The 23,512-nt window shown below is 37.7% G+C and overlaps 2 protein-coding genes across 3 annotated transcripts in view; both read left to right on the top strand.

Annotated features, from left to right (window-relative positions):
- The window catches only part of heca (hdc homolog, cell cycle regulator), a 64,061-nt gene extending 46,359 nt beyond the window's left edge, over positions 1 to 17,702 (top strand). The window contains exons 3-5 of one of the 2 annotated variants that reach the window (XM_074093590.1): positions 15,198 to 15,386; positions 16,860 to 17,048; positions 17,502 to 17,680. In XM_074093590.1, coding sequence (XP_073949691.1) covers positions 15,198 to 15,386; positions 16,860 to 17,048; positions 17,502 to 17,672 — 549 coding nt within the window. In that variant the 3' untranslated portion in view covers positions 17,673 to 17,680. Of the gene's footprint in view, positions 1 to 15,197; positions 15,387 to 16,859; positions 17,049 to 17,501 lie in introns of both variants that reach the window. The other variant, XM_074093591.1, reaches the window with a different exon arrangement.
- Positions 17,703 to 17,786: 84 nt separating this feature from the next.
- On the top strand, positions 17,787 to 23,262 carry LOC141432140 (uncharacterized). The gene has a single exon (XM_074093592.1). The coding sequence runs from the start codon at positions 17,787 to 17,789 to the stop codon at positions 18,078 to 18,080; it is 294 nt and encodes a 97-aa protein (XP_073949693.1). The 3' UTR covers positions 18,081 to 23,262.
- The last annotated feature ends 250 nt before the right edge of the window (positions 23,263 to 23,512 follow it).

A 23,512-nucleotide genomic window follows, 5' to 3' on the forward strand; every position in this document is an offset into this window, starting at 1 on the left:
TTGAAGAGCTCTCTTTAAAATTTAACTCGCTATTAGGTGCGTACCTAAATCGGGGATCGTAGATGTAAATGCTAATGCTATTACGCGGGAATGTAACTAAATATCGATTAGTTGGGATCGAATTCTATTCTAAGTTTCAATAAGAGGAATCAATGAGGGCTATCGCGTATGAATTCGCCGCTAGAGGCGCTAGTAGTGTAGCGTGAGGTCTCCGAAATGTCAAATCTCATAGTTTTTGGGTGAGTTACGCGGGTTTATTCATAATTAGAATAATATTGTGAATATTTTGCATTACTTACTTGAAATTAATCATGGCAATTATGCGTTACGGGGCAATGAATGTCTGTGTTTTGAGACAGTTTTGTCTTTCGGAAACTTTAGTCCTCCCTTTTTTTCCGAACAAAACGGGACTACGCAACACTGTGGTTGCTCAATATTTTATGGTACCGTTTTAAGGTGTATTGAATATGATTTTAATATAAACTTTGTTTTCACGCCTGTAATAACAGACTTTGACAGCCACACTTAACCTCACGCAGCAGTGGCGCCATCTAGAAAGACAAAAAACCATAGCGCTCATTGCTTTCTGAGCTATCAAACGCTGCATTTTCGATTACTGGATGAGTGAAATATGTAAGTGGGATGGCCAAGGCAACAATGTATATGCGGGCTGGTAGGACCGGAGCGATAAATCTCGCAGGTTGGAGCCTCCGGTTAATACTCGGGATTAAGAGCGCCGCGCGGCGAAGGAAACTGAGATATGCATCATCCTGGCACACGCCTCGATCCCACGACATACACTATAAATTAATTGTTAGCCTAATCCGACGCCCCGAGCCAAGCGCACCTTAAAACTAGATCCTAAATCCTTAACGGCTGAATTTGTTGCATTAATTTACATAACTAAGTAATAATAGATTCATTATTATGGGAATGGAACGGTCCGACTACTCTGTAATTCGAAGGCCAGCGAGTTTGAACCTATTTTAGCCAAGTAAGGCTCGCTGGTTTCACACGTTCGCTACCCGAAGTTAAAACTGCATTCGCTGTTTTATTCTGTTAAGAAACAGACTATCACGACTTTCGACAAGACCAGTAAAGTTGTTCAAGTGATAATAATCCCGATCCGTTTGGAAAATTGGCTCGTTTGCAACATGAAATTCAATTCAAATTCTGAATACAATTTTACATTGAGTTGTTTCATTATTATATTTTTGCTGAGCCATTTGTACCACCTATACCTACAAAGTGGTAAGAAAAGTGACCTGCTGTTTGCACTCATCTTATCAGTATAGGTACAACATGTCTAATGAATCTAGTATTTTTCAGCAGATAGTTGGGTTAATTTAACTAAAGGTTTTCGTCGTAATTTTATATTAAAAACCGGCCAAGAGCGTTTCGAACACGCCCATAATAGGGTTCCGTAGCCATTACGAAAAAATTAAGTAATATTTTTCTAAGGATTTCGTAATTTATACGGAATCTTTCAAGTTTAGGTATAATTTATACCTTAGGCTGCTATTTACTCTTAAACTATTAATAATTCTCAAGCAAACTTAACTGTTATAGTTTTCCTTGTAAGTTTGATATACTTACTATTACCTACTACCATCCTGATTTTTTTTTATTATTCCACCCACCGGTTTAGATTTTAGAGGGGGGGGGGGGTTTTTTTTTATTGTACCATTTTCTCGGCATAGTTTACATATATGTATATCCGTGCAAAATTACAGCTTTCTAGCATTCATAGTTCCTGAGCAAAGCCGGAGACGGACAGACAGACAGGCATGGCGGAACTATAAGGGTTCCGTTTTTTCTATTTTGGCTACGGAACCCTAAAAATGAAGTCACTTCTTTATCGCGGTACATTTTCAACATCGCCCAACGCCTAATGTATATTTGTCAACCACTACTGTTAAGAGTTCAGACAAACTGACTCATAAACCAACTAGAATAACCTATTGTAGACTCAATTTAAGATACTTTGCATGTTAAACGTAAAATAATGGCTAATATCCAATTTAGTGCACTTCTTTGATAAATACTCAAAGGTGCTCAAAGTATGTCTGCCATATTTCATGTCTGTAGCCCCAGTGGTTTATCCGTTGTCTGTCAGTCACGATACTATAATATAATTATTAGTAACAAACTATCTATGTAATTTGCTGTGACATTTTAGTTGCAATCGCACATTGTTTCATGATAGTGCCCGTTATTTGTGGAGATATAACGGGATAGATACCTACAATATGCAACACAGGGCAATGTCTGATAGGACTCAAAAGCCGTCAATGTGGCTGTTTCAAATTGTTATCAGTTGGCTGATTGGTTGGTGGTAATCGCGCGGCAACATAGTAGTAGATATATGGTATATGTTACGAATACTACACGTACAACATTATCGAATTTACTATATATTTCCTGGTAATCAGTTTAAAGTAGGTCTCCTTAGAAATATCTCAAAATGTGATTTAAATGATACTGTCAAGCCCAAAAATTTTTAAAACATTACTAGCCATTATTGTTTGCAGTCAGTAAAGGAAAGTTAAGTTGTCAGTTATGACTGAAAATAAGTAAGAAGATAAGTGAACTAATAATATAATTTTCAAGTGCTTCCTGTATGTATAAGATTGGCAGTTTTGTTTGCTTACGACTTCAATCAATACTTAAATATGGATTCAATGACTCATTTTCTACTAGTGCTGTTTAAATATCTTAGATTAATCTATAAATAACCAAGTTTACACCTACATAAATATGTATGTTTCATATTTTGATAAATACTATAAAATAAACTAAAAGATCATGAATTGAAACGTAAAAGTTCAATGAAATAAAAGTTGAAGTTGAATAATAATTTATTTAGTTCCTCTATATATTTTCAATAAAACCCGATATCGTAGCAGCTAAAAAAAGTATTACATTTTTTATTATTTTTCAACTAACGTAATGAGAATATTATAGCATCTAACTGCTTGGTTCCTAACCTTTTTAGAATTTAGCCCCTGGAATCCAAGAATGTTTTCATTCACCCGTCATACACAAGTGTAAAGCGACTTTGCGGTCGCGTTGGTACTCCCTATGCCTAAGTAAGATGGGATTTTCTTCGTTACCTTCTACGAACTACAGTTTTATTCATTTTGGAGTAATTACCCCTAGATTTGGAACCAATGGATTACAGTATGAACTAGAAGAATTTGCTCACCCGCAAACTTATGATAGCTGAGTTTATGCAAGATATTCGTGTTCATGCAGTTTCTCCACCTTCACACTGTAAGAAAGAACACACAAATCACATAAACCCATCCATCACCACCACCACAATACACTGACGCGTTTCGAACTCAACCAGACCTCATCTCATCAGAGATTACAGTATATCCAACGAAATACAACGACAAATGTTGTTCTCACACTGTTAACTCAATATTTTGACGCTATACGCTTTATAATATGTATGATACTTAAATATAATTTACTTTTCAACTTTGACACAATTCAATCTGCGGCCAGAACACTATTGCATTAGACAAACATTTTACCATTATTTTTTACAACTACGGAACTACTTTTTCTGATGCTAAAGTTATCGATATAAATGCTCGCTTTAATACCTTGAGGTTTTAAACGTAAGTACCTTTAGCGAGCCCGTTACCATATAGAAGGGAGCCTTATGCGTTATGTAACCATCGTGAGTAGAATGACATGTTTAATTTGTTGCGCCGATAAGTTCGCCTTGGCTCGGCCGTTAGCCCCCACGACCCCGATTATACATATACACATTACATACGTAATATATACATACCTAACCTTTTGCTTATCGCTTCTTACCGCTGTTTACCTGCATGTGTGCGCCTGCTCAGATAAAGGCAGTTACTTTATCCTAAGCAATTGCCTTTTAGTTTTTAAAGAAAAATAAAATTATCAACGAGTTTTATCAATAGGCTTCTTGTGCGGGTTGATTCTAGTAGGTTCTCTGTTTACGATTATGCATTATGTACCTTTCGCGAAATGGCAAAGGATTTTTAATAGTAAAATGTTGCACTTAATGAACCTATGCGTTTGTCATCTTAATACCCTTCTTTCTAATATGTCTCGTCAGTTTATAATATTAAAACATTCGTACGTCGAGGTAAATATAACTCGTGTGTTTAGCGTGATAAGTCCCCTTTTTTGTGGTATTTTAATTTTCAGTCTCGTCAGTCAATCGAGCTGTGGAAATCTTCAGAAATTTTTAAGCGATATTAACTTACACACAATATTATGCTACGCCACATTATCAAATAAAGTAGGGGGGAAATATCAGTGTTTTCTTAAAATCTTACTGGAAGATCCTTTCACTCATAAAAGCGACTATCCGATGGCTTGGTCCAGAGGGAGTCGTAGTTTGAGGCCAAAGCAATTTATATGTTGTATTGTGATGTTTATCATAAAGCTGATTGCCTGTAGCCGACCGTCCATTAGATAAGTATTGTAGTCGCTCAGCCAATTTGCTGGACAGGTCGCTCTCATTCTTGTCCGAAAACAAGATGTAAGAACTGGTTTCTTGTAAAAAAAAAACTAGTTTATATTTTACTTGAAAGTTTTGACTAATTTATGAGTTCAATCCGCGTGTTTTAGAGACATCATTGTCCAAAGAAAGAAATATTTTATTGTTTTCAGGATATATACCGAGGTATGAACAGGGTATGAATTGAATTGTATGCAATTAGCTATGTGTGTTTCTTTATCTTTATGTTACGCCAGCCCAAATTAAGTTGAATAGGTTACTTTAGTTAAAAAAATGTATGAACAAATAAAATATTTATTAATTTTATAACTTAAATTCGGGTTTTATTCCGCGTACCTTGATTTTAGAAGCTTTATATTTGTCGTCTCGTGATCATGGCGCATGCAACTGTGCCGAAATATCGAGCTTCTCTAAAGTCAAGATAGGTAAGCGGAACAAAACGCGAATTTAAATCATAAAATTGGTAATGACCGCCATAGTCTTAAATATTTATTATTTTTATTAATCCACCTTTAACATCCTATCTTGGTTTTAATCAACAGAGTATAGGAGTATAGGATAAATGCGTGAACGAAATTTCTAGAATTATCTCTCAATTGATCCACGTATTTGGCTTGTTAATCTAAATTTCATTCAACTTGTTACTTTAACGTAAATCTGGGACAGTTAATGTTGATTTACTGGCTCGCTTAATAAACGCACGTAAACTAGCCTTATTAATCATATTATCTTTGCAATTCTCGAAATGTAAAGGATACGCCGACAGCGTTTTCATTTTACACAAAACCGTTGGCGTTTTGTATAGTTCTATTGACATGTATAAATGATCTTTCGGTTTAACTAAAGAGGCCGACGGCTCGTTGAGATTTACCATCATTGCCAGCGCAATTACTAGCCACGTTCAGATCATTAATATATATCTAAATCAAATTGTAACTTGCAATTCCAAACGCGATTGGTGGAAAATATTATTTTCGACTTTCGTATTCGTTTAGGTACAAATGTCATCACGTGTTACAGATCTATTATTCACTCACGAAGGCGCAGTTTTAAACGTTGATATCCAGATCAGATTTGTAATGGATTAGACTGCCTACGGTGTTAGAACTTCAAGAACGCAACCCTGCATTGGATTACTATTACTAAACCACGATTGCAAATTCACTTTTATGTTTGTTGTAATTTATATCATCATCATCATCATCGTCCCACCCTATAATGGCCCACTGCTGGGCACAGGCCTGTTCTCAAGATGCGAAAGCTGGGCCGTATTTAACACGCGGGCCCAGTGCACATAAGGAATTTCACACCATTGAATTGCTTCGCAGGTTTGTGCAGGTTTTCATCACCGTAAAGTTCGTAGTAAATTTCAAATTTAATTCCGCATATGAATTTCGAAAAACTCAGAGGTGCGAGCCCGGGTTTGAACCCAAACCCACGATCCTCTGCTTGAAGGACCATATTCAAACCACGCCAACACGGCTGTTGCCTGGACACTTGCCCTGAATTATTTAACTCAAGACATTACAAAATTAACATAACGGTGAATCACCTCTTCCATTTAGCGTGTGGCTGTAAAAATACTGAAAATGCAATAAAAATACGCTAAAAGACAGCATTCGAGCGAGGCGCGAATGGGATGCGAAATTGCATACGCAGACGTGACGTCGTATCTAATGCATTCGAGCCACGAAGCTGAATAAACCCGTTCCAGGCTCTTCGACGAGGTTTTTCAAGACTTCCTTGTTTCTCATCTCGCTACCTTCGCCTGCATCTGAAAGGAAATACTATTCGAGACACCGTCATATGAAAAATTTAAACGTATAACATTTATACTCGGTATGTACCTACCTACTGTACCTATATATACTAAATTATCTAATATCTAAATTTAAAGCTTGTCTTTTAATTAGGAATAGAATTTCAAATATGTATAAAAGACAGAAAAGAAAAATAAGAACTAAACCTTTTGCTACAAATTGACAATAAATAAACCTTACCAAGTTAGAAAAGTTGAAAACTCCTGACATTGTCATTTCATAGTCATAGTTCAATATTCAAGTATCAATATACTTAATTGTATGTCGGGGTGTATTGATCAAAAAAAAAATCAAGTAATATTTTTCTAAGGATTTCGTATTTTGTACAGAATATTCCAAGTTTAGGTATATTCTTGTTTAGGCTGCTATTTATTCATAGGGGCTGTTGCACCATCCATTGGTTAGTGTTAACTGACGGTTAATGTGATGCCGTGTCTATTTGTTTTGTTTGAACAGACTGAATAGACGGAGACAGCATCACATTTAACCGTCAGTTAACACTAATCAATGGATGGTAAAACAGCCCCTTGAACTACTTATAATTCTCAAGAAAACTTAATCGTTAAATTTTCCTTGTAAGTTTGATATACTTACTACCATCCCGATTTTTTTTCAAATTTTTCCACCCACCGGTTTAGATTTTAGAGGGGGGGGGCTCGATTTTAGGCGCACAACTTCCGAACGATAAATCAGATCTCGATCGAAAAAATCTGATTCGTCAGGAGTGCAATTTTTTATTTCCGGCAAATTCCAATTCCCGCGGGAGACAGTGCGGACAACTTATTACCTACTCCCAACAGTTTAAGCTTGCACTTGCTAGATACAGAAATAACTGTGAGCCATTGTTTATTTATCGAACACCAATATCTATTGTTTAACGACTGCATTTTGCAATTAACTAGTTATTTATCGTATTTTCGTTTATCTTAGCCCATTATTGTCACTAGCTGCACCGATAACCGCAACTTTGCAAAACACCGATAAGTGACACTGTAGGCAGGGTTATCAGCGTGGAAAATGGCTGGTTTTATTCTTTGGTCGCAGATAGTGCAGTCGCCTTGGAGAAATTTACCGTCTTCATTTAACCTTCGATCGCTATAATGGTTTATTTGCCACTAAACTTAACCCGCGGTTTTGCTCGCGTACATTAGATCCAGCTGTAGAATTGAAATTCAGGGATATTACTGAATTCCCATGAGTATTCAAAACACCGATAAGTGACACTGTAGGCAGGGTTATCGGTGTGGCAAATGGCTGATTTTTATCTTTGGTCGCAGATAGTGCAATCGCGTTGGAGAAATTTACCGAGCAACGTCTTCATTAACCTTTCGACCGCTATAATGATTTATTTACCACCAGTGTGTTTACCACTCAACTTTGCCCGCGGCGCACGCGTACATAAGATCCGGTTGTTGAATTGAAATTGCAGGATTAACATGAGAACTCCGAAAAAGTGCATCGTAAAATTCATCGGGCCAAATTTCACGTGTCCAATCATATCTAGTGGTTGAAAATGTGGGATTTTATCCCGATCCCGGGGAAAGGGCTTCCACACAAAAGTGCGAATTCGCATCGCAAAAACTTCCGATCTGATTCGCATCGCGCATTCCTGCGAATTCCTGAGATAATATATATGTTAGGTATGGTGACCTGCACTAACGCTTTGCCGCACGTAATCGTATCGCAGCAATTCCCATCGTTAGTTCCTGCGATGCGGCGTCGCATCGCATCGCATCGCAGTTTTGTGTGGGAGCCCAAAGCTCTAGACAAAAAGTTGCCTACTTGTGTACTATTCCAGACCTCTTGCTTCTAAAAACCAAATTTCATTTTAATTCGTCAGACGTAATATCGTGAAAAAGAAAGAAGCCCAAGCCGCTCATACTAAGAAGACGCATGTGCGTTCAAAATGATTAGAAAAAATGCTTGTTTGAAAATTTTAGCATTAGCATGTCTTGTGAATAAAATCCACTTAGAACTATCTCTACATAACCATAAGCAGTCGAAAGACCATCTATCTTATCCTCACATCGGCTGTGTTGACTCAGCTGCCGTCGCAGGCGCACGTGGCCAGGCACGGTGGAATAATCGATCCAACATTACTGCAACAGTACCCATTGTCAATAACGGTTCGAAATCGAAGGAACACTTAAAACCCCAATGTATTCGAAATATTATAGGTTATTGACCTGTAAAAGTATGAATATAAACTACTGTTCTGTTCTACTGTTCTGGCCACAAGTTTAAAACCCCTACCCCACGTGCCCCTTACTATTCCTTGTAGTCACTTGCTTTCTGTACTTCTAAGCGAGTTCGTTTAGGCTCCACACACCATTTATGATAAAAATCATACAAGGTGGGCCCTGTAACAGGAGCAAAAAGTTGAACCACAGCTTCCACTCTTAATCTTGAGCTAATTTAGTTCTACAACTTTTGAAAATAACTTGTATTATGATTTTTATTATAGTTTAATTGGACAAGCAATGTATTGCGAAATCCGGCATTTAGTTACGTGACAGGCGATGTCATTTAGGCTATTGGATGCCGTACATTGATAATACCATTTAATTTGTTGGGAATAAACATAATGATAAAATTACTTAATTTTTGTAAGTTGCAGAACTAAAGTAGTTCCATTTGAGTAGCAGAACCTGTGTTTTAATTTTTTGCTCCTGTTACAGGGCCCAGCCGGTATTTCTAGAAAGAGATGCTTAAAGATTGTAGCAGTTGGTAAAGATGATAAGATTTGCGCTATATTAGGCATCCCGTAAAAATTAGGTAATTCGGCGGCAATCGAGTCGCATTTATACGGGAGTGTTTCGAACATCTTAGATACCTGAGCACCTGCTCAGCAAACATTTGTTTCCATGTTTTCTTTGGTCTAAAAAAATATATGATCAATATTATATTGCCATATAAATTAAATTGTAGGCAGCTCGATAAAATTTAAATATGTAGGTACCTAATAAAAACGATTTGTCGTTGAATGAAATAGAAAAGGTCGAAGTGGTTATAAAGCAAATATTAATTACAATGTTGGAAATAAGCAAACACTACCCCGTCCTGTTTGCCGGCGTGGGAGATGTAGCTAGGTGAGAGAATTTTATTCAAATGCTATTTCACTTTTCACAACAAATAAGTCTGATTGTTTTTCATTTATGTAGCTTTCGTTGATATTGTCATCATTCGCTACACGCTTCAGAAACACAGGATAAATAAAAACACAGATGTAATCAGGTAAATCCACTGGCAAACTACAATTCCTTTGATTGATTGCATTAATTACTTTGCGCTGCGCTAATTATCATTTAAACGCATCCACACCCATACGTTAACTGTATTATGTGTTTATTCAATTACCAGACAGCTATAACTCTACCTTGTATTTTTACTTACACGTGATATTAATACAAGGTCCATATTATTTGATTTGTTAAAACAACATCCTATGTAATTTAAACTTATGCGTGTTTAACGAACCATCCCATTATGTACATGAGTGATGACTCCTTTATAAGGGGCGGCCGTGGAACAAGCAGCGCAGCATTATCTAGGTGGCAGTAATGACTCTACTTGAATGGGCACTAACTGACATAACAATCCGGCTAACGATAAAACGAAGTTAAGATAAGTAGTTTTCCATGTACCGAGTATTTAGGTACCGACCGTCTCGTCTGCGGCACAACTCCAGTACAAATAGGTACTTGCTCCAGCGAAATTGCCGGCATTCTTCTTTTCCGACAACTTTGCACAACTGAATTTCGTAAGATATCTTGTCCAAGGGTCGGCAATCAATTTGTTTTGACGGATTTATGGCATCTCATTTATCGTGAAAAACATCATCGTATTGTCGGTGAGCATTTTTTAATAAAAATGTCCCCGTCAGAATGGCACGGTATCTGGCGGGGTCCTCATCAAAATCGCATCAAAGCGTCCGCACACCCACTTGGTTTGCACTCGAGCATTTTTAACACCCATTTGAATTTAAATTTTACTTTATTCCCGTCGTGACGAGACACGAACTCCTTGCCGTTTCATATTCTCTGAGACAGAAAGTGATAAAGTAATGAAGCGTTTTGTATCTACCTTACCCTGGAAAAATGACTTTCAAATGAACGTAGTGACATAAATATTTTTTTAAAATACGTTCCACCTGTTACTGTGAATATTTACAAATATGTATAAACAATTAATTCTGAACCAATTTGGCAAATATTTTAGGCGTGTTTTATTCAAGCACCTAAAGCGATATTTTTGGAACGTGTAGTTAATTTCACACACGAAAATATTTAAAGGAGACGTAAAATTTTCGAACCTTCTTCGCACCTGGTAATTTTCGAATAATGCACATAAATTCCGTAAACACATTCGCGCTTTGTACAGGGATGCCAGATATTTCACTGCCGGTTTGTTTCATACCTCCACGGAGCTCCTCTTTGTAGAGATTAACAAATTGTTAGCTTTTATGAATTCTCCGAGCTCAGGGGAATATCGAGTACAAAGTTGCGAGAGGAATAAATGCTCGAGATTTACATAAAACCGACAAATCCTTTGACAGATACTGATGAGACGCGTTCACGTGCGGAATAAAGACGGCAATGATAATTATAATCCTTCATTATTGTCTATAGAAACTAGAGGGCGGAATAGGGCTCGCAATTTGCTCTGTGGTAAGTTTGCATTTAAATTGACTTCTAAATTTAATTACGGGGTATTTTGTTATTTAAGCGTAGTTATTTTCGAACTGTCTGCAAATTAAAGTTTCGAGCAAAACTTAAATCAAAGATTGAAAGCTATAAATAAAAGGTAAAATTTAAGTAAAGGACACAGCAAAGCACAATTAAAATTTTCTTAGGTAGATACTAGAACGATGACGAATGAGAGGTGAAGGGAAATAAAGCTATGCAACCACCGGAATAAGTGTATCGAGCTCCGCAAATACTGTCTGCAGACTTATTGTTTGAGACGGCGCCGCCGCCGCTGAAGAATTGCTCGTGCTCTGTCAACTTTAGATTATTGGCCTGACAGTGCAGCTATGACACCCTACAAGGCTATGTATAAAGGTTGTTATTCCTAGACGAAGACCCAGATTTAAGCAATAAGTATTTTTAAACCAACTGCTCTCCCAATAGTCTCAAATAATTGTAAGCTGATTTTTACTTCCTTAAATTGCTCTATACAATGGAATTTTACTTCTGCTTTTACACTGCAATGGTGAAAGTTTTCTCTTAAGTGCTAAAACATCCGTTGCTTTCTTTAATGCTCTGATCTTCAAGATAACTGCTAAGTTTGTAGATAAATTCACTGACATTAAATCCGTATTTTATACGATGTTTTATAAAGATAAAGAAGAAACAACGGCGGACTAAGTTTCCAAACACCCAACAACAAGCCATCTACTTGCATTTTGCATACAAAGTCGTGGCTTTACTGGCAAATTTACAAAACCTAATGGGTCATCGACTTAGGTAGAGACATAGAGATACGATGTTTAAGTTTGTAATATAATTATATTTATTTACGAGAGTATTGGGTATCCCGGCGTCTAATTGGATTGCGGCGAGTTTCTCATTTTTGCGGGGCCTCTCAGTGCTGTGCTCTCTACCGTTTTGCTCTTTGTATTTAATTTTTATCTGTACGAGCTACTTATTGCCGAGTGCCGACGACGGTGGAATATAATAGGAAAAGTTTCATTTGGCTAATTAAAAATAAGCCACCCCCGGGAACAATCCAGATTTATTGTCGTTACTCAACCTTTGGGTCGGCGGTGTCTGCTGTTTTTATTAAAAGCCCGTTTGCGCACATTTTACTTAATACAACAAGAACAATGAGAAACGACGTCGGCGATAATGTAAATAACTTCCAACTGTTTGTTATAACTTAACATAAGAGAAAACACGAACAAAAGACGCAGGAATTATCTGCTGTTTGAGTCATCACAACATGACCGCGGACTGCATTAATTCTCGAGTGTATGGTTTGCTTTTATTTTAATCTTGACACCATTTTCAATGCCGTTGTTATTAACCAGGATCTATTATAGGTTTTGTATAAAACAGGGAACGTGAAATGGACGATTCAAATATTAATGGTTAGATCTTGTTACGAAAATAAATTGCTTCAATAAATATCGTTTTTGTTTGGCGCTTGTCGGCGTCCTCTCGGGACCGCGTCCCACCCAGCTCTTTAATTACGGCATCACCTCTAATTCGGAAACTTTTAATGTGTGTACATCATTCTGCTGCGGGACGTCGAGTGTTTGAAGTGCACTCGTTGCTCTCGTCTCCACGTTTCAAATGACTCTTCCTTTTGTTACCACTCTGTTTGAACGCCGAAACAAATATCAGAACCACGTTTTAATTTGTACAGGGAATCGATTCTAACTTTTCGTAATATTACTATTTGAATCTGGAATTTAACCGCTTTAATTAAACTTTTAACTTGAGAGGAAACCAAAATGCTTTACACGGAAGTACCGATCAGGATTTCTAAGCGGGAACGTTTCAGCGCCTTTGAGAGTTTACCGGCTGCCAAGTTTCTCCACACTACGTAAAGTCGTCGTAATTAGAGGAAGCTACGATCGTCTACTCCACTTAAATAGCCCAGGCCGCCGTGTTAACCGACCCAGCACCAGGCTGAATCGCTTTCTGCGCTCGGGTATGAAGCTGGTGTAATTTGGCTTAGTGATGTTGTTTATTATGGATTAGAAGTAGTCGAGCTTGAATAGTAAATATACCTAGTCTGTCGTTTTGAAGCGACATGTGACAGACTGTACATAGGAGGCAATATTACGTCTGCAGCTCCGTCAGGCTACCGTCTTTACAGTGTAACATAGTTAAGTACCTCAGGTCGTCAAAGGTTTTATGTGTCGGTTTACAACCTCACCGCCTCATGGCAGACTGTAAAAGGCGACGATTGCGAGACAAAGCGTGATCGGATTGAGTAAATAAATAGTCTGCGTCGGAGTGCTCATCAATCTTGCAGTACAAAAGTAAATTGTGTAAGTTTGCAGCGCTCCGGGTTCGTCGGCCGCGCCCTGCAACCTCACTAAACTTTCGTGAGCGCGACACTTAACAATTTAATTGTCACTCATTAGTCCTTAGGCGACGTCTCTAGCGCCGTTTTGCGCCGGTTTAATTAACTCGGTAATTCATAGACATTTCATTAGCTGCGCGCCCTCAACTCTTCTGTTTTGGGTGCATTTAGCAAAATTGCTTTATTGCTGTTTGGTATTATCAATCACGAAATATCTAAAACACATGTCAGGCGGCAGCTGTGCGCTGGAATGAATCAATCACAAAACGCCAGCAGACATTGTCGCGGCCAGTTATTTATCATTCCAAACTGATGGCAGGTGCCTAAATTACGGTTCACAAATGGAGTAACTCATTAACACCCGGAAACAAATATTCGGAATGACATAAAATGTTTGTCGTAAACGGAATGTTCGTTGGGAAGTAAGATATCGTAGCGGTGTCCGGATGGCCCGCCCCGCCCGCTCATCTCTTGGCAAACTGCACTGTGCTGCACTGCAAATCATATTGAGTTTGTTTGCGTAGGTCAACGCTCCCGCCGGGTACGTTTTATGTGTTCCTGGTGTCACGTCGCCCTCTAATAATAGAATAATAGGAATGTTTAACAAATACATTCTGACCAGAATGCGCAAGCTTCCAGCAATGTGCGTTCCGTGTTTATTGACAGCCAATAGGCTTTATCAACGAAGCGATATTGAAATATTCGAGCAGCTCCGTTGACTTCCAAACTACGAACAAAAGGCAAAAGTTGCGTTGAAAATGAAATCTCCTGTTTGATCGAGCGTTGCGTACACACGCTTCGACAGTTCATAATATGTTTAATCTACTCGTAGTACGGTACGTAGACTGTAGCAGTAACTCGTTAAACTTTCATTATTATCCGCACTCACAAATTGGTCGTACGTGAGCGAATTCGCTCACAATCGATCTCCGCGCCGCTCGCGAGCCTTTGTTTGACTTCGACTCCGAATTCAGCGTAATTGCCTTTCAGCCGTTCATTATTCAACTTTATGCAGTCATTTACTTGCGTTATTACGAAGGGAGAGTAGCTGCGGTAAGTGTCGTGGGTGGATGCATTAATCGTAATATGTAAATGTGGGGATATGAAATATTGAAATTGCGAACGGGCTTTTACAATAACGTCTGCTAGACTCGGGGTCGGTCCTTATTTTCGTGTGATACACCTGAAACACGTATTCTCCTGCTCTTATGTTATTTTACCGTCTTATCTTGTTTTCGCAATATCTCAGACTCTCAATCGGATTTTCTGTGCGATACGTACAATGTAAATTTGCATTACAACGTATTCATCTCATTTTTATTCAATCGGATATATCGCGTATCACATTTGGTCAAACAATGTTTAAAGTTGTACTGCATAACTGCGACGTTATATTTGCATCTAAAAGTAAATACTATGTGGAGATATATCAGACATCCATAGCACAGATTTGTTACTTAACTACCTAACTTAAATCATTCTTGCATCTCACCTTCGATATGATAATTATATAATAAGTATTATGTGAATTATAAGACAAGCAATCAACGAACGCGCTTATTGTAGAAGGCAGTGCACGGACCAAAGTTAGTATAGAACTTCGAGTTACGTGCTGGCTAACCCAGGGTTAAGTAGTGTAAAAATGTGTGGAACTATCATTCATTATCATACATAACCTAGTATTATGAGTGGATAATAAAAAGTTGTGTTTAAAAATACACTTGTCTTCACAGCAGACTTTACCCAGTTTCCAGCATGTATAAATAGAAACCATTATGCAACGTGCCTAAGCTTCCCACTTTCCCGTTTTCAACAAGACTGTCATATTGTTGCAGATTGAGGACGAGGGTAACCATGGCAACGACGACACGCGACTCTTCATCCTGTCTACCTTGGCCGGCCAGCACAAGCCGCGCGTCACATGCGCGCTTTGCGAGGAAACGCTGCATGTCTTCGACCGCTACCCACTGGTTGATGGCACGTTCTTCCTGAGTCCCAAGCAGCATACCAGCAGCGCAGTCGAGGTATGTTGTATACGAGAAGAGGGCTTTTTCTTGACGATACCTAATGTAAAGCTCATGTTATAAACTTATTTAAGTATTAAAAAATTATTATTTAAAGCCCATATTTTAAATTAGTGGTATGATGAACATCGCCCAATGTATGTGTGGAAACATTGTCAATCTATAGTAAAAAAAGGAGTAAAAATTCTGGAAAATTGGAAGATACGAGTATGGGCCTGGACACATGTCGCCGGTACGGTGCCGTCTACGGTGTCACGGCGCGGCGCCGTCAAAACTACCAAGCGTGTACGTACCAAGCGTTTGACGGCGCCGCGCCGTGACACCGTAGACGGCACCGTACCGGCGACATGTGTCCAGGCCCTATATTTTAAAACATTGTAAATTAGATAAAACTTGTGGCTCCATCATATCAATACCGTATTTATCATTTGTCAAGTAATTTCTATTTTGTGTAAAATTTGCTAATCTAGAGTGCAGGTTTGCAGAACAAACAATATTTGCTAAGCCACGTTAATGTTTTTAAATGAAAAGGGTTTAATTTAAATCGTTTGCTCGGATTTCTTAGCATCACAAGGCAAATACAAGCTCCGTCCCATTGTTTACCGTAGGGATTTCTAAGCAGTGACTTGTCTTGATATTCTTATTTGTCACACGGCACGGGAGATAGCAACTTTTCCTAACTCGGGTGTTTGTTACATAGAGTTTGGAAAGTTAAATAAGATCCCGCAGAGTTTATTTAAGTGTACGAATAACATAACGTCCGTACGGCGGGAACTCATACGTCGAAGTAACTTCTCGACTGTGATGTTTGCTCAGTGAATTAGAGACGAACACGGGCTCACGGATAGGTACCTACTTGCATATTTGTTTGACGTTGGAATTAGCATAGACGTATACTAGTACTTTATGCTACAACGCTATAAAATCCACTAAAATAAACGCGTACGAAAACTTGGCCGAAGCTAAAAAATATAGTAAGAATCTCTTCAAAACAAACGCTCTTAGCATTGAAGTTGAAACCGTGTCGATAATAAAACAAGATTTAATACGAGTACATTAGAACTCTACCAAAACCAACAAACGCGTCGAATCTGATTTCATGATCCCAATAAGCGAAACTAATCATGTTCTAAGCCGTTTAGTATCTTGCGGTATATCTTGTCTATCCGTCTTTTTGCTTTAGGGCTTATCTACTTGGGATACTAAAAATAGAAAAGGGCATACAAATTAGTGATAAATATAAAATGGCATAATGGCATTCAAGGCCTGCGTAAAGAAGCTCTAGTATCTTAGAATTTTAGTAAAGAAATTGCACCGGGAATGTGGGGCAAAACACAAATTAATTAAAAGCCTTCTTCAAATGCTATCTGGGAGCATTTAGCTGCTCGCTTGTTTCAACGGGATATCTTTATAGTCAAACAGTGTTCTCATCATAGGAATGTAATTTTAATTAACAAATGTTTTTATCCCCAGGTAAAAGTGGACGGTAACACGCAATACCTGACCTGCGTGTGTATGAATTGCTTGGAGCGTTCTGAACCGGAACGCACCATCCGATGCCGGTTCTGCAACCAGAAGTGGGACGGATCCTCGCTGGTCCTTGGAACCATGTACTCTTACGACATCTTCATGGCCATGCCGTGCTGCACTGAAAGATTGAAGGTAAGAAATCGTATCAAGTCAAAATCAATCGCTTTCTACCTGGCTGTGTGATATTTTGAGCAAACATAAACTTGGATAAGGATACACGAATTAACATAGGGATCGTTTGAATTCCGCGCCATTTTAGGAATAACAATTGAAACACTCATTGAAACATGAGTTTAAAACGTGTCAATTCATATAAAAATTTGTCTTTTTATAAACGTATTTAACTTATTGTAGTGAAGCCTAAAAGATAAAGATAAAGATAAAAATATTTTATTTGCTTAATCATCCTAATATTTGCCTACACTCCTTTCTAGATAGAAATAGGCAACAATATCAAAATCATGTGAGATTCCTTTGCAGTCTTCATTGGAAAGTATGCAAGCAAGTGCTTAAATTTTTTGTACCTACTAAAACTTTTATGTTATCACTTATTTTGATGTCTTACCATAATATGTTTGTCCACAGTGCAACAGCTGCTTCAAGCCGATCCTCCATCACCAGCAGCGGATGAACTACTCCGACTATTCGCACGCGATGATCTGCCCGCACTGCCGCGTCCAAGACACGCACTTCATCAAGCCGCTGCCGTACTGCTTCACGAGGCGGGCGTACCCGGTGTACCAGCAGTGGCCATAACAGACGGCGGTGTCGGGCCCCTCGCCCGGCACCCCCCCTGAGCCTTGGGGAGTGGCGCCGTCGCCGCCGCGCCGAGCGTCGCCGCCCGCATTGCGTCCCGTCGTCAACACCAGCATGGCCTCGCGACACACGGAAACCAGCACGCCGGAGGAACCGACCGCTAAGTATGCAGCTCCAACGCTCGCCAGCATCACTGAGTCGCTGTCACTGCTCGGTCTGAGCCCTGAAACTCTCGCTATGAGCTTCGGCGAAACCCTCGCTGACAGATATTTAGCAGCGCTTCGCCCGAAGCCAGTCGAGCGGCCGTCGCTGGGAGGCTGCGGGGCCCCCCGCCGTCCTCCCATCAACGAGCCCTCGCTCCAGCTCTTCTCAAACGATTTCATGGACTACTTGAACCAGATCGCGTAACTTCTCGTGCGTCTTGAACTCTTTCGTGTACGGTGTGATCCTCACAGACTTTTTACGCGTCTTCTTTCAGACGCTAGGAATAATTTCTGTTAAATTAAGTTGGTATTATTGAAAATAATTTTATTTGTCGGTTTAGATCGTACTATTGAGTTTAATTTAATTTTATCCTGCACTTTGTTGATTAGATGTTGATTTGTATGGAAAACAATTAGCAATATTGCGGCACCAGAAATTGCATTTTTTTTTTCAATCTGAAATTTTCAACTTCATTTGGTTTAATTTCCTTGTGAAGGAACTAAAGATGAGCGTTTAAATTATTGATTACCATCTATACAGTGATACTGACCCTATCTGATAGGGCACTAAGTGGTGTGTTATTTAGTTCAATTTAGTTTATTAGTTATGTTTTATTTTAGCAAAATTTTAAACCTAACTTAAGCGTTATACAATATTTTCGTAGGTTTATTGCTTTTATTTCTTCCCACCAAAATGGCTCTTGGATTCTGTAGAACTTCTCGAAGATGCCATGTTAGGTTACATTACAATCTTATATCATTTTGATTTCTTATGCTCTTCACATAATTTAATCAATAATATGATAGAGGATTATATCTTTAAGTCATTGCTGTGTCACCAATAATATGATTAGCTTGTCTATATCTATTATAACTATTATGTACATTTAAGGTTATGCATCGTAACACTGTTGTCTTTTTAGTTAATTTTCGGTTTTCGTGTCAGTGATTAGTGGAGTGCCTCCAACCCTGGTAATGCAAATGAGTATCTTTACAATCGAGTAAATTTTTCTGCTTATGTGCCATATCACAAAATAATTCTGCATTTTTTAAATCCAAGTCATATAAATAATACGAGCAATCCGCTAATCATTGAGCATTTTTTTCTACAGACTTAATGAATACGAAGACGCGTTTTTATTTATTTTTTTGTTGAATAGGTAAGTCATCTTTTTTAGTTTAACTCCGTGGTTAGGTTTAAGGGTTTTCTTATAATTATCATGAATGTCTATTTAATTTTTAAGTGACTAGCGCTTAAAAATTTACTAAGCGTATAAGTGATGTGCACATTTACTCAGTAACTGTTTAAAGTTAACGTTTTAGGTAAGGTTTTTATACTTTGATACTTATTACTCGCAAAGTGATTGATTACAAGTGATAAAACGTAGTACTAGTGCGTGTTTAGGATAACAAGTGGTGCGGATCCGTAGGCGTAGGGGGCTCGTACCGACGCGTGCTCTGCTCTACTCTGCTCTCTCAGCTCGAACACCTATGATAAAGTTCAACATCGTAGAGATGACACGGGAGTCGAAGCGTCAGAGTAGAGTTGAACACACCCGTTGGCTCAACGTGATAGTTGCGAACTCGTTCGCTGCATGTTAGGCAATAATTCTAAAAAAGACTTGACACTTTATAGGTAAAAATTTTTGCATTAACATCCTTTTAATCGTAACTGCCATTTACATTTTACTAAACTAATCGCTGTTCATTGGACTGATTACGGGGTTCTTGTTGCGTAGTAAGTAGCATCAGTCATCGCCTGTCATGCGCATTGTCACGCCATCATCCGCATCACTGCACCTCATGAGCATCATCTTCATCTGGCACGGTTTGAGTGGGGGCGAGCTGGCCACAACTATTTCCGCTAAAGCACTTTGCAATACCTCTTGGAGCCTACTACTGTAACTGTAGTCGGTCTATGCTAACCTAGTACTTCGAAAGACGACTGACGCGTCTCTATTGGCAATACCTACAAATTATAACGTAAATTTTATAAGAATTCGAAGTTTGAAACGAACTATATAGTGGCCAGGTCGCCTTGTGTGTTTGTAGCACCTCCTACATATTTAAAATTAGTGTCCTCCGCTTAATTAAACGTTATCTACTCTAAGATTATATATTTCATCTAACTGAATTACTACTTTATCACATAGAACGGTATATACATGTATATAATACCGTTTATAAACTAAATGCAGAAGCTTATTACAAGTATTTAATGAAATACATGATACTATTGCATATTTCTAGTTTAGCCGTAAATCGATAGTACATAATTTCAACAATATCAAAGATCCTTAATAATTTTAACAAACGCGGCGGCTCTGTAATGACGTTTCATATGTTAAACAATTTTAATTTTATCGAAGTTTGCTCGTTCGTATATAGAATTATATTTAAAAGTTTAATGTGCATTTGCTAAATGTATGTTAAGAAAATATCGTATCCATAAAGTATTTGAAAAAAATAAATAAAAGCGAGCTGTTGTTGGTATATTTAGGAAAATATTAAAAATGATACCAGATCATCTGATGGTGGCCATGTACAAATGAGAAAAGTGAACTGTCATTACAGGGCGCGCACTAGTAAAGCGACACAAATTTATAATATCATATTGTCTAATAGTCCAATACAGAGCCATCTACGTAGAAGAATAGTCGGGGATGCCGCGGCGGCCCCGGCGTCGTTGGAACCCTTTCCGGTACAAATTCAGAATACGCTATTTTGGAATCATAAGATCCGTTTATAATATCATAGTCCTCCGTGTAAGCAAGAATGTTTATTTAATAGATATTTAAAATCTTTGTCATTACCTCTCTAGATACTATAAATAGTAAAATTATAGTTGTATCAGCGTAACACCTAAATTTAATTCATTTAAAAAAAATATTGAATATCCCATATTTTAAAATAAATATAGATATGTCTGTACTTTGAGTTAATAGAGTACAACACCAAAAACCGTAATCAAATGTTCAAATCAAGATTAGTATCATATGAAATATGATCATTTTTAGTTCAGTTAGTATTTACGAAATGCGTCTTGACAAACCAGAGCAAAAACGTTCACAGCTCTGTTCAACCTCGAGCCGTTTTTTATATTCAAGCCACCAAGCCTTGAGTAAAACAATCTAGATACGAAGATATAACTATCAGCAATTACTGTGTAGTGCAAGGTTATTCATGTAAAAATAATACTTTTAACAATCATGACTTTCGTGGAATCCTTCTGAATTATATCATTCATTTGGACGTGGAACCGCAATTAAATTACACAAATTCGTCGATCTGAATCTCTGGATTGTCAAAATGCGTTTTTTTGTTCGTATTCAACTAGTTTTAATATCTTTTAATGTATTTCCTTAGTTCTGGCTCTCGTATTTAACTTGTGTAGGATGTCTAGATACATTTAAACACAGTACAAGGTTGTGTAATAGAGTACCGGGAGCCTATGCACAGTAAAATCCCCTTCCTCATGGTCAAAGGTACATAAACGAAAACATGTTTGATTATTCACATTTTAGTCACTTAGTTACTTGTTCAGTTTTAATATATTTAATTACACAACGTTGCAAATTTTCCTAGTTTATTTGCACATATTTGTTAAATTTTGTAATTAATGACAATTTTATTTAGACACTGATATTTAAATTTCTTCATGTTGAAATAAATGTGGTGTAATTTAGTGAATTGCTTAAAAGTACAAAGAAACAATTTGTTACTTTTGCAAATTTTATAAAGTACCTAAATACATATTAAAGGTAACTGAACTAGAAAATCTTTACGAAATAGTTGCTGTGAATCCTAATATAAACTGCAATTGTTTCTCTTACAGAAGCATCTAACAGTTACATTGATTTTTATATAGAAAGTTCGTTTTTAGTTGGTTGAAATTTAGGGGCGAAAATTGTTACTTATTGTAAAAACTATATCTCGTATTAATTTTTGATTACTTTATCACTAATATCTTACAAGTACATTACGTAGGTAGTAGTTGCGCACTGTAACTAGGATCGTCGGCATAATAATCGTCGATCTTTTGTCTCGCTTCATCTGAGGTTAGTCAGACCTTGTTTCCTCGTAGTTCTCATTTAGCTCTTAGGGTTTTCTTTACTAAGAAGCGTGCGAATGGGATGAGTGTATGTGGTCACACTTAACATTAATTTAAGTCATCGTCATAATTCTTACATTGTACTTCTTATTGCTAATGCATCCTCGTGCCAAGCGAGTTGTTAGTAGATCGTGTACATTCTGGTCATAGGTGCTGCGTTCGCGCAGCATTTACCTTTAGATAAAGTATGTGAAATTAACTTAAAATCTTTCCGTGATATAAGTAATGTATGTAGTTTTACGAATGCACTCTGTGTAGGCCGGCCATCTTATTTAACTAATCAAGTATTGTCAGATTACCCGTGCCCGAATCATTAAATTCTCTTACGACAAAGTAACCGTTGAAAGCTAATAGAAACATTAATCAATTATTGCCCGTTTATTCAAAATTGTAATAAATGTAAAAATGACATTTGACTGAAAACCAAAATGAATCCGAATGAAATCAAATAATTTTGAATAAAATTGTAGTATCATGGTATAAAAAAATCACGTAAAAATTTAAAAAAGGTATAATATATTCTAGAGTCCATTCGCTTTGTACGTATCACACTGATGATTTGTGTACTAACCTAAGGGAACCCTCCAGTGTCCGAGTACGTCGTGTACGGGTTGTGGTGCACGACACCCGGCATCCAACTCAAGCTCAAAATCCCAAAACCCATTGGCTAACTCTTGTATACGGCTGTTATTGGTTAGTGAAAGATGCAAATCAAACGTGTTAATTATATTTTGATACTCGATGTTTTCTACACTTATGTAGTGGTTCATATTAATCTTTCGTATTTACGTAGTGTAGGTAGGACTCGTCACCACGCTCGGTCGCATTTAGAAGTTTAGTGGACCAGTTTCAAATGTGATTATACCCTTAGCTACTAGTGGCCGACTGTTTATCTCCAACGTTTTCAAGGTATTAGATGTAACAGACTGAACCAATAAACTGTAACCATTTTTTATCAAGCTAACAAATGCGACGTGAGTGTGGCAAGTGATATTACCGTCAGTAGATACAGATATTTTGGAATTCAGGCCTTTGATGCCGTTTTAGAATCGAGAAAGTGGAAACATTTTCATAAAATTTAAATGGTAGGCTTAATTAAGCCTCATGATTTGATCTTTAAAACACGATTCAATTGGTGATAATCTTACGAATTGGCTAAAGATAATAATTAAGTTATTGCGTGGCAATTAGAATAACATTTTTTACTACGTAATGCGCGGGGTGCATCAGGGTATGAGTGTCATAATTTGTAATTTCTGAAAACTTTTGTACTTTCGTAATGATAACGAATAATTTAGTGGTAACATTTTTCTATTAATATGTATAATGAGTAAAATAAGCATCAAATAATATACGTTTTTTTTACTGGAAATGTAGATGTACCTAGTATTTTTGTAAGACGCGAGACATGGGCTCGCAGTACGTGTATCACAGCGATAATAGATATGGTATTGTGTAAATCGACCGCGCGTCCTCAAGCTCGAGAAGGCAATTTTGGACGGCGCCCGCGCAAGGATCAACATTCC

This window comes from Choristoneura fumiferana, chromosome 10 (assembly GCF_025370935.1).
Source record: "Choristoneura fumiferana chromosome 10, NRCan_CFum_1, whole genome shotgun sequence".
In the NCBI taxonomy this organism is placed as follows: domain Eukaryota; kingdom Metazoa; phylum Arthropoda; class Insecta; order Lepidoptera; family Tortricidae; genus Choristoneura; species Choristoneura fumiferana.

Bases quoted from the DNA above. Each gene is read 5' to 3' on its own strand.
- LOC141432140 (XM_074093592.1), top strand. From the start codon at position 17,787: ATGGCCTCGCGACACACGGAAACCAGCACGCCGGAGGAACCGACCGCT.